At 51.2% G+C, this 17,627-nt stretch overlaps 4 protein-coding genes across 4 annotated transcripts; 2 read left to right on the top strand and 2 right to left on the bottom strand.

Annotated features, from left to right (window-relative positions):
* Positions 1–431: 431 nt before the first annotated feature.
* PFICI_15074 (uncharacterized protein) lies at positions 432–4,079 on the bottom strand (the record flags this gene model as incomplete). Its single annotated transcript, XM_007843655.1, has 1 exon — positions 432–4,079. The coding sequence occupies one exon, from the start codon at positions 4,077–4,079 to the stop codon at positions 432–434; it is 3,648 nt and encodes a 1,215-aa protein (XP_007841846.1).
* Positions 4,080–6,174: 2,095 nt separating this feature from the next.
* Positions 6,175–8,971, top strand: PFICI_15073 (uncharacterized protein; the record flags this gene model as incomplete). The annotated part of the gene is made up of 2 exons (XM_007843654.1): positions 6,175–8,265; positions 8,327–8,971. 2 exons carry the CDS (start codon positions 6,175–6,177, stop codon positions 8,969–8,971), a joined length of 2,736 nt encoding a protein of 911 aa, XP_007841845.1.
* Positions 8,972–9,590: 619 nt separating this feature from the next.
* PFICI_15072 (uncharacterized protein) lies at positions 9,591–15,026 on the bottom strand (the record flags this gene model as incomplete). The annotated part of the gene is made up of 4 exons (XM_007843653.1): positions 9,591–10,997; positions 11,059–12,761; positions 12,819–14,444; positions 14,507–15,026. 4 exons carry the CDS (start codon positions 15,024–15,026, stop codon positions 9,591–9,593), a joined length of 5,256 nt encoding a protein of 1,751 aa, XP_007841844.1.
* A 1,146-nt stretch (positions 15,027–16,172) lies between these two features.
* On the top strand, positions 16,173–17,432 carry PFICI_15071 (uncharacterized protein; the record flags this gene model as incomplete). Its single annotated transcript, XM_007843652.1, has 5 exons — positions 16,173–16,251; positions 16,312–16,359; positions 16,418–16,684; positions 16,747–16,978; positions 17,036–17,432. The coding sequence occupies 5 exons, from the start codon at positions 16,173–16,175 to the stop codon at positions 17,430–17,432; spliced, it is 1,023 nt and encodes a 340-aa protein (XP_007841843.1).
* Positions 17,433–17,627: the final 195 nt, after the last annotated feature.

Genomic DNA, 17,627 nt, shown 5'->3' with positions numbered 1-17,627 from the left:
GCTTGGGTAGGCAGACACTTGCCCTAGGAAACCATTGATGGTAAGTAGTAGGCACGTGCCTGCATGGTGATACTTCAAGAAGCAACAAGGCTGCAATTTGACTGATGAATCGCGAGATGGGTACATAGGTACTAGATCTTCTTTGCTCTGTGACGAAGCAAGGTGAAAAAAAAAGAGATGCAAAGAATACTAATGGACCTACGGGACCCCAACAGATCTGGATTACAGTGAGAAAGCAACGTGCAACAATGTATGGCGAATTATGGGTTGCTTGGATTCTTTCGGGCCTTGTCTCTCTATTCTACGTAGTGGTACAAAGATATTATGGCCATCCCTTTACATCTCAAGTTTACAGACCGAAGTACCCCCTTTACGGGATGCCCTGCTCATGGACTTCAAAGTCTTCGTATGTACAGCTAATTCCAAGCCAACTAGTCATCATCCTCGTCATGGTCAGCCTCCGTATCGTACTCAAAGTCGCGCGGGGGTTCAGCCTCCTCATCATTTTCGCCATCTTCGTCAACAGCTGTCAAAACACCTGCTGCGGCAGCAGCGCCAGAAAGAGGGATGTTGACTCCCAGCTGTCTGAGGAGCGACTCCTGTATGCCGACGTCTCGCCTGCCACCACGTCCGTCGCCGCCTGCATTAGGGACGGGTGCCTTATCGGTGGAAACCTTCTTGAGCTTCTCCTCGATCAGCTCCTTCTTCTCGCCCGGCTGCTTGTCATGCACCAAAATGGGTCCTCCCGTAGGCAGAGGTCCAGGCCGGACAAGCTTGACGGGCCAGTATCGGCCCTTGACGGGACTGATGTACTTGAGCTGTCCTGGAAGCACACGAGACATATTGTCAATGTCGTATCCTGCCTTCTCTCTCTGATCCTTCTTCTTGGTCTCTGTGGATGGCGTGGTTTCCTTGTCCGCCACCGCCTCGCCCTCTTTCTTAGCATCCTCAGCCTTCTTAGGCTCGTCCACATCCATCTTGTCACCGCTGGTGGTGGGTTTGGTGACAGTGGGCGTAGCCTCGATATCCATGCTATCGCGACGCTGTGCACGTTCCTTCTTTTGAGCACGACGCTTTGCCTGTGCAGTGGTGGAGAGAACAGCAGTGGCAATCAGTGCAGGACCCTCCTCGACCTTGACTTCTTGCTCAGGTGGGTAGTCGAATAGGCTTGGTTTGGTAGAGCAGTGGAACTTGGCATCTACGAGGTCAAGATCATGGTCGAGAGCAATGATAGAGGTCGGGCTAAAGGCCAGGGAAAGGAAGTGGGTGAAGGGGAACCAGTACCAGTACTGGGTAAAGACAGCCATGCCGACAATGCCAGCCATGTTCAGGTTGCCAGTCTGGGTCTGTAGGCCGATGGTGCAGTTGCGACCACCGGCATCAATGATACCCAAGGCAATAGCCGCACCAAACTTGGTCATGGCGTCTTCATGGCGGTCACCGACAACCTTCTTCAGCGTTTTGCGAATAGCGGCGACCTTGGGATTCATGACCTCGTTCTGCTGAATCATGATCATGGCCAAGGAGATCAGAGCACCTTGGCGAACAAAGTCGGTGGGATCCTTCATCATGGGCTCCAGAAGATCAATTGCCTCATCGAGACCAGTACCAGCACACGAGATACCGAGAGCCATGGCAGACCCATATCTCACATGTGGATTGTACGATTCGGAGAGGAGCTCAACCATGCGAGGCACGCTGCCTGGCTTGCGGAAGAGAATGAAGCCCAAGCTCATGACGGCAATGCGGCGCACATCGTCATTTACATCACTGACGGCAATGTGCAACAGCTTGCGGATCGCCTTGTTGCTGCCAGTACCACAGTAAGCCATGGCAACAGTCATGATACCACCGTAACGCAGAGTTGGATCGGGGTCATTCAGCAGACCCTCAATCATGACATCGGCGCCTTCCTGGCGACCATACATAATCAGTGACATGCCCAAGGCCAAACCACGAACACTCTTCTCGTGGGTTGTCTCATGAGCGTATGTGACCATGTCCTCCAAAGCTCTGACATTACCGGTACCGAGCATGATGAGTCCCATGGCCAGGCCAACCGCCTCACCATTGAGGGCCGAGTCGGCAAACAGGACTTGTTTGAGATTGTCAAAAATCTCTTCATCGCCGGTAGCCATTCCAGCGATACCGAGACCCAAAGCACCGCCGTGTTGAATGACTTCTTCTTCGGCGGCGGTGAACTGGGTCTTGAGATAGTCCAGCGCATCGGCGCCATGGTTGGCGTGGATTAGACCATAGGCGTAGAGCGCTCCACCCTGAGAGTAGACGGAGCCACCGCTGATGCCGCCAGTACCCCTGGGCAGATATGGCTCGAGCAGTTTCCGAGATTGCGAAAGGTTGCCTCGATGAATTACACCGAGAGCAGCAGTGGCAGTGAACTTGGACCAATTGACGGCCTTACCTAGCCACTCGAGGTTGTCGCGGAAGAATTTGTCATTCGTGGTGCCCTGGTTCATGAAGGCATTGCAGAAGGTGACGGCAGTGTGAAAGATGGAGTTACGGCCTTCAAGGCTGTCTCGCACCTTGTTGAGAACGCTGAGGTCGGTACGATTGTTGCGATAAAGGAATTCGAGGTTAAGCTTGATAGTTTTTGTGCCGTCGAGAATGGAGCGGATGTTCTTGTACACGTCGCTGCTCGAATCTTCCGAGGCACTGTCATCCTTGCTGGTGTCAAGCAGAGACGTTGATTCGGTGGCATCCTCAGCTTCGCCTTCAACCGACTTGTCTCCCTTTGACTCCCCAGATGGGAGCTGAGCTTTGACCTTGCCAAGGAACTCTTGAGTGCCGTTGTCGTACAGGTCAAAGGCGAATTGGTACGCAATGGCAACGTCGTGGGGCTCAGAGGTACTGACCAACTTCTGAATAACATCCTTTGCGTGCTCGTCCTTGTTGAGATACACGATGCACTTGGCAATGGAGAAATAATCCGGCTCCTTGACCTTGTTGCTCGAAAGAATGTCCAGAACGAGCTGGAGTATTTCGTCACGGAACGCTCGCTCCTGCACAACATCCAAGCAAATATTGAGACAGTAGTCCATGAGTTCTTCCGCTGAACCTGGCAACTCCTCGTCGGGCTTGTTTTTGCCCTTGGACCGGTCATGCTCGTCACCTGCCTCCTTGATGACCCTGGCGACAACATCCAGCCTCTTGGCCTCTACTGCGATGCCCACTACCTGTTTGTACCGGCCTTCTTTAATGCAGTTGGCGTAGAGACGCTCAATGACGTTGTCAATGGCGCGCCGGGTGTCGAGTTCGTTGTGCGTGAGTGCAATGGATGAGGATCGGTGCTGCTTCTTGGGCTGTTCAAAGGATGTCTCGATGATGGTGTTGTCGGTAGACACGCGGGACAGTAGTGACTTGGAAGGTAGAGTCGACTGCGAGAAGGGGGTCGTGGGCGAAATGAGAGCAGAGGCGTTGTTGTCGCTGCTGCCGCTGAAGGCAGTCGCCAGAGCGGGTAGGGACTTGTCCTCCTTATCCTTTTGGGATAGCACACTGTGATTCTCGTTCTTTGCGGCAATGTAGTGGTCAACACACTTTGAAATGATGGTGTCCTCGAATTCGGTGGGGTTATCAAGCTTGAAAAGATCGCCGGCGGCAAGGGCAAAGAACATGCTCTCGTCGTAGGCGCCCAGATGGTAGTAGACCTTTGAGAGAACAAGGGCAGCTAGCTTGCGCTCGGGGAAGGAATCATCTTCGTAAAGCGTCTCTATCTGACCAAGTGCGCCTGCGACTTCGGTCCAGACGGTGTCAATGTCGTCGTTGAGAGTCTGCAGGGCGAAAACCTTCAGCTCGGGCTCCTCGTCGGCCAGGAAGCCGAGCACGCCCGTCGCAGTGACAAGACCAGGCATCTTGAGGGCCGGACGATCTCCAAGCTCCGAACTGCTCGAAATGGCGTTAAAGGTGGAGTAGGCTTGATGGTTGGAGGTTGAGGGAAATGAGATAGCAGCAGGGTTGCAGAGATGATGGACGATGGCGAAAGTGGTGATGGTGATGACGGGGGAATGGCTTGTTGTTGATGGGAAAGCTGTCCACGGGCGGATCTGGAGATTTGCAAGCATTAAGGCGCCTGCAAAAGAGAAACACGTCAGGCGCAGCCTGCCTAGAGCCGGGGGGTTCCTCGAGCGATTTGCGAAGTGGCCCGAGCATTTAGAATGCACCAAGGAGCTGGAAGCCAGCTGTGTGGCCATTTGATAGATCCACCCCACTAGCTAGAGGTTAACCTAACGGCTGCCAAAGCACATGAATCCTTACATCGGTAGGTAATAATTGATCGTGTGCAAGGAAATAATTATTTTAAATGTCGATTTCCTTTATCAATTTGAGCTGTATCTATAAATGTTCCCAGACAGATATATGACAAGAGTTCCACGAGCCAATAGCCCGGTTGTCGATGATTAGAACCATCAAGTGTGCATTTGTTCGGTCCTCCACCCGTGTGCTCTAGATGTGCAATAGATAAATTGAGAGCTCTCAAATGATGAATAAGATATACACCTACTAGGTACAAAAATTGTAACATTTAACAGCACTGACTTTGCTGTACTGCGAAACGACACATAACAGAAATTAAATCACATGATTAGCTCCTCAAAGCTGAGCTACTATGCACCGCATAAAGTGGATTGACACGATCAAAGACCTCCTTCGCTTTTACAGATTTGGGGAATCCAACTTATTGAAATAGATGATTCTCTGACATCTTAGGTGTCAACGGCCCGTTGTATCAAGGTACATGTATTGAAAGAATCCGCATTCAGCACACACACTGGGCCAGGCATACTCTATAAACATTCAAAGTACGCATACTTTAAACAGCATGGTAATAATGAGGACTATATATGAGGTGAAGAAGACAAGAATCACATTGTGTTGCATGACCATTCCTAATGAATCTCATTCTTAAAGTCACGCAATGCATACTTCGCGAAGGTGAGGTATTGGGTGTACTCAGCTATGTCTGTCTATTTAATTATTTCTTCGCCCGAGAGAGCCGTGCTGAATGATAGCTTTAGCACACTGTACACAATCCAACCCCCAGTCGCATCATATCTCATCTGTGTCCGCCGTACCTAACAGTCCCCACAATCTGACGGCCCCGGCGCATTGGATGTCTGTCTGGTCAATTAATTTTCTTGTATGTCCCGTTCGTACATATTTGAATTTGAGTCCGGGTGCCCTTTGCCCAAAACCGCGACCGCGTGCCACCCAACCCACTCCAACTTTGAACATCCCAACCTTGAAGTCATCGCCGGAACCGCACAGCCCGCCAAAGAATCTCGTGCAATCGAGTCAGATGCTACCGGCGACGGTCGACTTGATCAGCATCGTGCGCGCGCATTGCAGCCTTCCCTATCGCGTACTGCCTCGACACCTCTCCCTGTCACCCGTGCGTGCCATCGACCAGGCCGTAAGGTAGCTGCATGCATCCGACCGCTGAATTGGCAACATCCTCCTCGAGTTTTCCCTTTCGGTACTCCGTCTACTATCAAACGGACTCACAAGAACCACACACTTTCAGATTCGCAAGCACTTGGCGACCTAGTCTGCTGTACACATTGTTGCGATCGAATCGGCGGTTGCTGTGATATTCATCGACACGATAACATCGCCGTGGCGAGCTTGCGACCTACGGCCTGGACCTTTTTTTCTTCGCGCTCACGGCTACTCTTCCTATCTTGCTCCATTTGAACTCTGCGCTCACTTTCCTCTGGTACGATTATTGTAATTTAATGCTATACATTCTTGCGCGGAGCAGCCAACAACCCGCCCGATTTGAAAACTAGGATCACCCTAAGAGAAAGATTTTGGACCTGAAGAATTAGCTGGCACGAGTTATCATATCTCAGCAGACGGCAAGCTCCGGTAGACAGCATACGCACATACAGCTTGCACCGGGTGCGCCTACGATTCTCGCTCACATCTCAAGACCTGAGATGATCACGGCGATATAGTTTCATCCTATGGAGGTTCGTGGATGGAAACGCTTGCGGACGCACCAGAACAAAGCTGCACGAATACAGAAACCACGCCTTTAAGAATCTACTATACAGCCATTACTGGTGACCGCTCGAGACCTTCAGGCTGGCCTCCTTTGGTGTTGAAAGTGTAGGAAATCGAGCGAGCATTACGAGCACTTGCACCTTTGATACCGAGATGGATCTCCATACTATCATGAACTCGGACGGCGGCGCAGGGAGGAACGCATCAAGACAACAATCTCAACCACCGCCTCCCTTGACAAAGATGCCAACAGCATCGCCATCGATGACTCCAACGCCACACACTCCGATTCAACCGCATCCGCACCGTGGGTTCAGAGACTACAGCCAGCCTGTTCATGGATCGCCTAGTCAAGCCCCTGCGCCTCCGCCGACCGAATATCATGCCGGGCATCCACCTCCAGGACCGCCGGGGCATTACGTATCACCGACTGCGCAACATCCTCCTGCAAACGCATTCACCCCAAGACCTGCTCCACCACCGCTACAGCCGCCGGGCCCGAACCACGATCCGAGATCTCCAGGCAGTGCTCAGTTGTCTGGGCCGTCCCCTTACCGCCATACTCCTACCTCTTCCCTCAGTGCCAGCAGTCAGGGTTATCCATTCCCACCTACCCATGCACAGAATCAGCTACCAGCGAGCCCGCAGCAGCGACATCAATACGGCCCAACTGGTAACTATTCCAGGGATTCGAGGGATAGCTTCGCGTCACCTGGAGGCCCAGCACCGCCGCCCGTTGGCATGCCATCTACTCACGGGTCCGCAAGTTATTTCCCGGGCCAGCAAGTTATGCCACCACAAACGCCGCCCGTCACGACACCAGGCGGCTCGCAACATTCATATATGCAACAGCAACAAAGATCACAATCGTTGCAGTCTACGTCGACAGCGACGCCAACTTCCGCTCACCAGCCGTCATTCAGCACGTCCTATGGTCCCCAAAGCGGCAGCCCAGCTACAACAGCACGGTCGTTGACGCAGTTTGACCACAGAGATCAACGCCAATCCTCGCAGCCACCAACACCTCTTGGTCCACCCGCTGCACCACGCCAGGTATCAGCGCAATATCCACAACCACAAAGTCCGTACCAACAAAGAATGTCTTCAGTTTCGGCGCCAGCTCCACCACAATCACCATACTCTTCTCATCCTCCACAACAGATACCACAGCCCCGAGCGCAATCACAGCATCGATCTCCATCAGCGCCGCATGCTGCCACAATCGTTCCTCAATCGCAGACGCATCCCACTCCGCATTACGACACAGCTGGCGACCCACACCGCCGGTCACAATCGTACGCGTCACACGCATCGCAGGAACGTGAGCGTAGCATTAGTGTCTCACCCAAGACTCGCATTCCAAGCCTTACGGAAAGTCTGGGTGGCGCTTCTGCCTCGGGCCAACCGCGACCCTCGTCAATGGGTGGCGACCCGACAGACCAACACTTGCATCAAATACCCCAACAGCATCAGCAAAGCCAGATGCAGCAAGCGCTGCCGCCTAGCAGTCAAGTTCCTGCCATGAAGCGCGAAGGGACGCCAGCCAAGAGGAAGCTGGATGATAGAGACCTCCAGCCTGATGAACTCAATGGCACCCGGAGACCGCCGCCGCCTCCTCAGATGAATGGCACCCATGGCACGGGACCTCTCATATCCCAACCCTCGTCACCCGTCGTCCCCCGACGCAAGAAGACCCGCTTCGCCCATCCTCCCGTCTGGGCACAGAGCGGGAAGGCACGTCAACCCAATGCCAGTCGTAATTACACCCTGAAGAGCAAGACCCATGTCGGTGGTGGCAGTCATGAGCCACACACTAATGGCGATACAAATCTTGCTCCATCTAACGAGAGCAAAGCCAAACTGGAGCAGGCCTCGGTAAAGTCGGAACATGCATCGCGACACACTTCTCCCGAAGTCATTCGCAAAACAGAAGAGCAGTCAGCCATCAGCCCAGACAATCGAGCATGGAAGCTTCTTGACGGGCGACCCTTTCCTGTTCAACCTATTTCGCTGAACCTCCCAATCGACAATCTGGTCCGGACGGTGGCCGACTTCCTGTTTCAACACATCTGTTTGAGCGAGTTCTCTGGCGAGGTTCGAGCACGTGGTATACAGTGGGAAGTTGAAGCCAAGCTAGGCACCATCATTGATCGCAATACAAATTCTCGTGTAGCATACCCGGTGAACGGCGAGTGTGTCCTTACCCCTGATGCCCGAGTCGCATTTAGAAGCAGTATGACCCTGGTGAGTACATGAGAACTTGTTACGTTTTATGTCTTTATTCACTAATACCCAAATTCTCCAGGCCCAGCATCGCGTGTTTAACGAGTGGTTAAATACCAATCTTGCTACTACTCATCCCCAGAACCCTCACACAAAGCCTTATGAGCACGTGCCTATTTCTTACAAGCACCGCAGAGAGGTTGACGAGTTCTTCGAATTACCACCTCCGCTTATAGCCAGGCTACCCAGTGCTTTAACGGCACTTCAGCAGTCAAAGCAGTCCGCCAAAGGCCGCATCAGCCGGGACCAGCAGACTGGTGAAATCCTTGCCAAGATTGTCAAGGCGCGAGTAGCAGACCTGAACATTCACTTGCCAATGGCACGTCTTGACTGTCGCATCAGCATCAACCTTGAGTGGGATTGGGACGGTCCTGCCGAGGAGATCATGAAAGGCCATCCGGCAGGCCGTGATCGGCAACCGGACCGTGCCAAGGACCGCATGAGCTATTCGCAGGGGCACTTCCAGGTTGACCTGACGCAGGTGAGCCAGGCCAATCCCCGTAGCGGGACTCTCGAAAAGGAACACGAGTTGGAAGTAGAAATGAACGCTGCCGTTCTCATAGAACAGGGCATGAGGGCACAGGCTGACGAGCCAAATTTATACCCAGAGTTGGTGGAAACGTTTGTAAACAACATTAGAGCATTGGCGCGGACCTGTCCGGAGTAAGGACGGGGTGGTCTCAATCAACGTGGCGACAGTTGTCTACTTCTGCCCGGCATCGACAAAGACGAGCTGGCAATGGCAAGCAGCGTCAGACTCAGCATAGTTACTTCTCGTTCTTTGAAAGACATGTACAAACGTATTATACATTCTTCCCCACGTACAAGCCAACATGAAAAAAATTGCTTCGTGAACGACCAGAGGATGATGACATTGAATATGATAACGCGATCAACAACGAATTCGGTCCCTCAGAGCCAAAGCGGTTGCCGGACAACACCTGTCAGCGGTCATTTTTATCTCGGCGCTCTTTGTGTATATGTGGATACGCTAGGTCTGAAAGATTGTACTCCGTACAAAGGTTTCTCTCTGAGAAAGCACATAATCAGGATTCTTGCACATGGACGGGCCTTGATTTCTAGAATATTAATGCTCAGTATTGAATGTAAACGAAAGTTTTGACGATGTCATAAAGTACTAAATAACCTCCATTTCAAGCCCAATAAACAAAGGGAATTGATAGAATGTAAGACACGGCTGCTGAGGTACCACCCTCTTGGTAAACATTTCTGAAGGGGAACGTTCATATTCTCGAGAAATGGTCAAATACTGTACCAAAATCAATCTATTTGAATCGCGGCTGTCTCCTGGGTCGTTTCCCATCCGCAACTGCGTCATCGAGGACTTCGGTGGCAGACACAGTATCGTCAACTTGAGAAGTCTTCTTCCGGGTCTTCTTGGCCGGCGTCTCGGTAGTAGCCTTCACTGCCGGCTTCGAGGGTGTTCTTGCGGGAGTCTTGGCTGACTTTTCGGTATGGACCTCATTAGTTGCTTTCTTGCGGCCTCGCCTAGCGGGTGTCTTCTCATACTTGCTTCCTGCCGCTCCGTTCAGGGCAAGCGTTTCGCCGTCGTTGTCGTCATCAGCTTGGTCTGTATAAGTGACCTTTTTGGTTGATCTCGCGGCTCGTGAGCTTTTACGCAAAGCAACAGAAGGCACTTCTGTTGATGGAGTAGCCGGTTCTGTTGGTAAAGAAGCTTTGAGCGCAACGGCACGTTTAGCGTGTGTCTTGGGAGCGGCCTTTACTTTCTCCTTTCCCCCGGCAACGATGGTTGAAGATGCTTCGCCTACTGGCGTTGGGTCTCTACTAGATGTTGCAACGCCCTTGAATCGCTTCATAGGTCTCTCATCATTGGAGACATCCTTCGGGGTTCGCGCTCGCTTCCTTGGGAATCCGGGTTCCAAGGGTGACCTAAAGTCAGCGGGCAGAGCTTTCATTCCCGGAATCAGCATTGAGAAGTTCTCGACTGCTCCATCCTTGTGATTAGTGCGATCATCAACCTCTTCCTCCGGCTCTTCATCTCTGCTGAGCTTGCGATAAGAGGGATCATACGCACGCATGCTCCTAGGTAGCCTCCTTGCGCTGCCGCCACCGGATGACCACGGGTTCAGGCCGTCGTCATCGCTTGTGCTTGATTCAGATTGTCCGGTTTCTTCCTCGCTGCCAGAATCGGACGACTGCGAGCTGATTTCCAAGAGCAGGCGAGCCGAATCGCTCGTGTTCTTGCGGGTCGAGGGGCCTCGTCTTGTAGTTCCAGCCAAGGCGCTCTTTGCCTTTCCACGGGCTGTTGTAGCGGCGGTAGATGACGCGTGACTGGCAGGCACAGTGTGCCAACCATCGAAATCTATGGGGTCGAGGTTTCGATAAATGCCATGTCCCATGTGGGGAGGCCACGGCAATTGGTGACGTGCCAGAGCATCATCAGTACGAGAAGCCGAGTAGATATCATCGCGAGGGGTGCCACGTGCTTGAGCAGGATCATCGTAGACAGCAGCAACGCGGTCGTCGTCGGCGGGGAAGATGGACCCGTGGTAAGCAGGGTATGCGTCAAAGAATGCCCTACGCGCGGCCTTGAAGTCAAATCCAGATGGAAATCTAATCCATCCACTCGTGTTGGGAACTTGGGCTCCCGTGGGATGGTATTCACCCGGCGCGCGTCTGATTCGACAGGAAAATTTGGGATTACAATGAAGCTACGTTTGGTTATGGTCAGATAGGTCAATGAGAGCCGGAGAAAATTTTAAAGTGACTTACTTCAATTTCCGCTTCCCGATTCGGGTCATCCATAGTGGGGGCGAGTGTAAAGCATCGCGAGCACCTCATGTGCTCAGTGGGCTGGAATGGACGGGCGGTGAATGGCCTATGGGGTGCTACTGTTGACCAGTCCGGAGATGCTGCCCTCGCTGTGCTGCTGAATTTCCATTCAAACTGGGGTCCTACTGCTGTTGATGTTGGAGGCGGCACTGGGGGCTGCCAGCTCCTCAGCGATGCTGCACTTGCTGTGTGGGTGATAAACTGCAAGCCATTGGGAAGGTGTGTCTGGCCGGCTGCCATGGCAACTCCGTGGCTTTGATCCATGTGATGCAGATATTGCTCAGAAGTCATGTGAGATACCACAACGCCACAGTCGACGAAGCCAGGGCATTTTAGATCATGAATACCAACTCTATCACCGGGACCGGTTCCAGAAACGTGAGGATGCGCTCCCATATGGCCAGCAAAATGCTGGACCTTGACATCCTCAGTCCATGCACGATCATGGATCGGAAACGCCTGCTCGCACCACAGGCAGCGATCACTGATTGCATGTTTACGTGCGAAATGATCGTGGGCCTGTTTGGGCGTTTCGAGAAGGATTGGGCATTGAGGACACTCCCTGCTTTTGGGTTTCGGCCGCTGACTGCAAAATTCGCCATGAGAGCGTCGGGAGGCATAGTCCATTGTCGTGAGTGATACGCCGCAAAATCCGCAAAATTCCCAAGGATGACCACCGAGTGGTTTACATCCAACCCTGTGCTGAGCTTGATACGCTGGAGTGTAGCCAGCCCATTCTAAGCCGCAATTCTGGCAGCATATCTCGGGCGTGGGATTCGCTGAAGCTATCTTTCCAGCGCACTTGGCATTCGTACATGAGCCGTTGGATGCCTCGCCACAGTAAACGCAATAGCCCGGCAAACGAGTAGACCCGCGTCCAGTTGAGCTGCCGCCTGCAGCAGCAATATTGAGACACTTTTTTCTGTGGTTATCTCTATCCGCAGGTGAATGACAGGCTAAATGATCACGACCACACTGGTTGCAATGTTTGTAATCTGCAAGAATCTGCCGCTTATCTTCGTTACTCAGAACAGCGCCAGGGACATTGCTTTGAGATTGGTCTTGGCCAGTGACTCCAATATTAGCTTGAGACAACATATCCTTCAAATGATGCTCATAGAAATGCTGTAGAGCTTGGGATTTGTTCCGAAAGTAAAGCGCGTTCTTGGCTTGGCTACCGCCGAGCCCACTCGCGTAGCAGTACGGACATTGCAGCTCCAGGTGATCCTGCTTTAAATGAGTGTCGAAGGCCTCTTGATTGTTGTAATCATACGTATTGCCACAGTCGCTATATGGACATCTTCTCACTCGACCAAGGGCAAGATTTCGGAAACCATGAACGTCATTCTCTTGACTTGATCCCTCCGTCGTATCCTTGGCAGTGGTTGTGAGAAAAAGAGCGCGTGGGTTACCCTTCATATTGGACTCTTTTGGACCTCCAGTGATGGGCAAGATAGGCTTCAATGGGTTCGAAAAAATGCTAGGGGTTCTCCAAAGTCCCTGCTGTCGCGCAGGAGCAGAACCATTGACGGAGTTCGTTGCAGGAACAGCAGATGTACCCGATGCTGATGGAGTTGGGATGATTGCTAGGGGAGGCTTTCCCACATTGTAACATGCACCCCAGTAAGAAGAAGGGCCAGCGTCTAGTCATGTTAGCCCAAGATCATTGTCACACTCGCGTACTGGCGAAATTAACTTACTCCATCGCGTGGCGATCTCATACGCGTGCTTTCTATTTTCTAGGAGTTTCCCTCCTTCCACACATATCCAACCAAAGGCCAGCATCTTTTTCATTCTGGCCCATTCAAGCTCCGTCGTGTCAGGTCTTAACAGCATGTTTCTCGGGTTTGCCTCCCCAGCTGTGGTCAAGCCCAAGACCATATTGTCATCTTGCGGGTCGTAAAAGCCGTCATTGAAGATACGTGCAGCTATTTCCGTTTTGAAGTTTGCGAGGCTCATCTCGAGCAGGGAGGCCGACATTGTAAAGCTTCTCATACACTTTGCAGGGTCAAATCTGTCGGCTACAACGTACTCTTTGTAGATGGGACGAGCCCAAATCGCAAATCCTGCATCATATTCTGCTTCATTCTCAGCGCGAAACTGGTCGATGCGTTTTTGCCATTGTTGGTCGTGGGAGATTGCCCGGCCGTTCTGATAGTAACATTTGACCGGTGTTATGGAATCGTCTACGAAACCTCTAGCTGAGATATACAGCTCGACGTAATCAACGTCATGAGCTGAATACGGCTCGCCACCCGCCTTGGACCGACCATCCAAAAGATGGTGAATGACTGCATCCGTTATCGTCCGCATTTGAGTCATGTTTGCTTTTGTTATAGTCTGAACATGACCATGTCGGTCGTCGGCCGTAGTGCCTGTATACCAAGGCGACGTGAGAACGGGTATATCATTCTCCGCTACTGGAGCCATCGTCGTGAGAATCTGAAATCTGTCGGGACCCGATAATGCGTCTACGATTTGATCTTTGAGAAGGTCAGGAAAGCCTTGGTCCACGTACCATCGACCGTATTCCCACCTGTCCCCTGATGCAGTCTCGAGAGCTACATCCATCCAATAGTGACGTGGTTGAACGGGAAGGATGGTTCTGAGCGCTTTGTGCCACTCTGTATCATATTGTGACTGTGCATTCTGTTTTGTCGGCGAACGAGTGGTTCTCATGTACGCTTTGGGGCACTCTTCAACATCATCACGCACGACCTCAATCCGGCCCGCCCCAATAGGTCGGTAGTTCGTCGGGCGCGCTTCTCGCGCAAAACGGACAAAGCATACTCGACGATCTGTCTGTAGGTCGTGTGTCTTGTTCGAATTTGTAGTCACAAACTCCAGGATCTCATTGTTGGGGTCATCATCATACTTTTCCGCGTTCAGCCAGAATTTACCTTCTTGTGTCATCAGATGTGTCTTCAAGAGCTCGCCGGGGCCTTCAAAAAGGTCGATACCAATCTGAATAGACGCATTCTGGCTCTTTTGTTGCTCCACACCCAGATCTAGCAAGCGAACGACGCCCTGGACGAAATCAGCCCAGGTCGCTCCGATTCCGATGCTCCCCTGGCGGCCGTACAGCCATATGAAGGCATTTCCGGCATCGTCTGCATCCTTGCCGGTGTGCTCAGGTAGATCGTCATACGCCAGTCTACCTCCACGGAGAGTCATGGTCAGTTGGTCGCTGGCTTCCTTCTCCCATTGAATAGACATGACATCGTCTTGCTCATTGTCTCCCTTGACAATGTCTGACAAGATGGCGTCGACATCTTGTTCGCTTAGGCCACCGCCACGAAGATCCATGGCAGGAACGTCTTGGTTTCCTATAAATACGTATCAGAACCGATATTGCTGTATCTATTCCTAGTTTGTTCGTCGTGCTCACCTGTTTGATCACCCAAGGGACGCTGACGGTGCTTTTCCAAATATCCCAGCGGATCTGGGAGACCCTCTTCATCACACTGGTCGAGAGTTTCCAGATATTTTTCCCATGGGTCTTGGGATATATCCATCTTCATTGGCGCAACAGGAAGTCCAAAGTAGAGCATTGCCATTTTGCAGGGGAGGGTCGGTGCCTTTTTCGCAAATGTTGTTTTGAGCAGATATTTAAAGTCCTCTGTCCTGCGCTCCTGTTCTTTTGCGAGGGTCTTATCCTGAGAAGGTATAAATTGCTCGATCTCTGGAGCCGTAAAATGATCATTGAGTATCTCAGATATCGTCAAATCCGCCTTCCGTAGCTGTCTGTCAAAATACTGCTCCATGACCACAAAATCCGCGTTGCTTGGCTTGATTCGTGGGTTGAGGCGAGTGCTGAACGGGACATGTCGGTAGGATGTATCCAGAGAAGCAGGCTTTGACTTTTGCTTGATTGGCTTTGCTTTGGTAGCCCTCGTTGCGGAAGCCATGTTGCAATCCTGAGCAACAGAGCTCGCGGTGAGAGCGCCACGATTGTTGTCAATGTGCGACTCCAAATGCAAGGTGCCTGAGGCTGATTTGAATGCTTGAAGTCTGTAAAATGATCTCTTTCTCGAGGCGACAGCAGGTGCTATCATAATACAATGGCAAGTTCCAAGGCAGTTTCTGTCATATTTGGACAATGTTGAGTGATAATCTTGGAGCTGCCAACACAGATCCGAAGGTTGTGACAAGGGGAAAAAAGAAGAAGCAAAGGAATCATATTGACAAAGGAAAATTATTGATGGACTCTAGGAATTTGCAACTTCCAAAGAAAGCATTCCCAAAAGCAGGCATGTGGGCTAAAACAACATTCCTCCCTCCCTTTCACCCCTTGGCACATATCCAGAGCGCTAGCATTGACAGAACTACAACAAAGACGCGCCCGTCGCTGAATAGATGTAAATGGTCTACAGAGCATTCCAGGAGCAGACCCTCCGGATTTGGTGCAACGCAGTTTCCCATTCCTACAAGACGAAAGCAGCGAAACGCCCAGGACAGGACAAGGCATTTGTCCTCGCTGTCCAAGCAGTAAAGCCTATATGGAGACATGCTGAGACCTTGATCATCATATATGAGCATGCCCTTGATCCGCATTTTGTCTTGTACTTTGTTGTTCTTTAGAATGCTCACCGTACAGCTGGGTGAGTGTAAATGTGTAGATGCGTCCCCAGGGATATAACTTGTTCGTTTCAGTGCAGGCGGATAACCTTGGAGAAATGGGTTGTCGGCTACGTGACGATGACAAATAAAGGTACGACCCAGCGCCAAACACAGCGCAACGACAACCGCTCTACATAATTATTTGAACCCGAGATCGGTGCATCAAATACCGAGCGGACCCTTAGTTTGGTCTTGGATTTGTTTGAATCTTATTATTGTGGCTCTTTGGTGTCTCCATTGACTTCCCCGCATTGATGTGTGACAACACAGGCCTGCATCTCCATCACCGGAAAGTTGCAACGGCTCGCCCAACCACTTGTAGATGACTGAAGATTGCCTTTTCCTGATCAGCTACTGACTTTTATCCTCTGTAAACCAAATCATCAATCTCTGCTGCTGCTCTTTTCGCCTAGATTTGCTCTTCGTTTGTCGATATGGGCTCAGATACAACCACACTTTTGGATATTCTGCGGAGCCACTCGGCTGTCGATTGTGACACCTTTGACGAAACAGGTCAGCATATTTTTACAGCTGCTGAATGCACATGAATTTGAGTTGATATACGTCGTATAGTTGCAAGCTCGTTGGGCCCATTCGTCGACTGTACATCGAACCAGGCAAGTTGAGCTTTCGATTTTGCGTTCATGACAGTGAAATCTCTTAGACAGACACTAACTAGAGTATCTAAAGGCTATAGCATATCACGAACTTATACGAGTAGATGGCCAAGGCGACCGGGTACACGCACAGCTCATTGAGGATGCAGTCGTCTACGCAAAGTCCAAGCGTGCTGCATACCCCAAAGTGGACGAAGCTGAGATCGCTGTTGAATGCATGATGGTAAAGCTAGCGCTGAGAATTGTCCCATATCTTACGGGATACTCGCACATTCAGACCAACCCCCAATACTCCTATAATACGCAGAAGACCATTGAGAATGCCAAGCGTAAGTATCAAAATCTATGCTTGCGAAGTTGGAAATAAATAAATAAATAACACTCACTAAAGGTATCGTTCAGATCTTCAAAGATCTAGAACCGTCTTACGACAGCAAAAGAATTTGTATCAAGATACCATCAACATGGGAGGGCCTCTTGGCCTGCCAGACTTTGGAATCACAGGGGATTTCGACGTTGGCAACTACAATGTTCTGCATGGAGCAGGCAGTACTTGCATCGCATGTTGGCTGCACCTATATCGCTCCGTACATTAACGAATTGCGCGTACACTTTGACGCCGGGTACGTATGAGGCTTACCGGAAATGATTGCGCATTGTTAAGACAAGACTCGGTACAGGTACACCGACGAAGCCAAGGCCTTCCACTTTTGTGGGCAGGCGCAAGCATACTATGAGAAGATTGGAAGCAAGACCAAAGTGTTACCTGCTAGTTTAACCAGCATCCAGGAGGTCATGCTGTTGGCCGGAGCTCATCACATCACCGTCTCGCCACCACTTTTGAAAAAGCTGGCCGAGACACCAGCAAACCCATGGGAAGGAGAGACTGGCAAAGTTTTCAACGAGGTGAACATGAGCCTGTTGGACGAATACAGTCACATTCCACGGGACGAGCCAAGCTGGCGACTGGCCTTCACGCGAAGCGCCAATGGTCAAAGCGAGGTCAAGATCATCCAGGCAATCAACATCTTTTGCGAAAAGCAAGAAGGACTGCAGGAGCTCGCAAGATCAGTTTGATTCTGTCCGCGCTCAATTTTATCGGTGGAATTGTTCAATGGTTGTTTATGTATAACAGATAGGTAGTTTAAGCAAAAATGCTCACCCTATCTGGTCAACCGAACATTGCAAAAATATATCACCGATGCGATATATGCCCATCATGTCTAGAATATAACGGAACGTTGTCTCACCGCAGATACAGATTGCATGCAT

The sequence above is a fragment of the Pestalotiopsis fici genome, assembly GCF_000516985.1.
Source record: "Pestalotiopsis fici W106-1 unplaced genomic scaffold PFICI_Scf_15, whole genome shotgun sequence".
Lineage (NCBI taxonomy): Eukaryota > Fungi > Ascomycota > Sordariomycetes > Amphisphaeriales > Sporocadaceae > Pestalotiopsis > Pestalotiopsis fici.
This window is presented reverse-complemented; position numbering and strand designations above follow the sequence as displayed.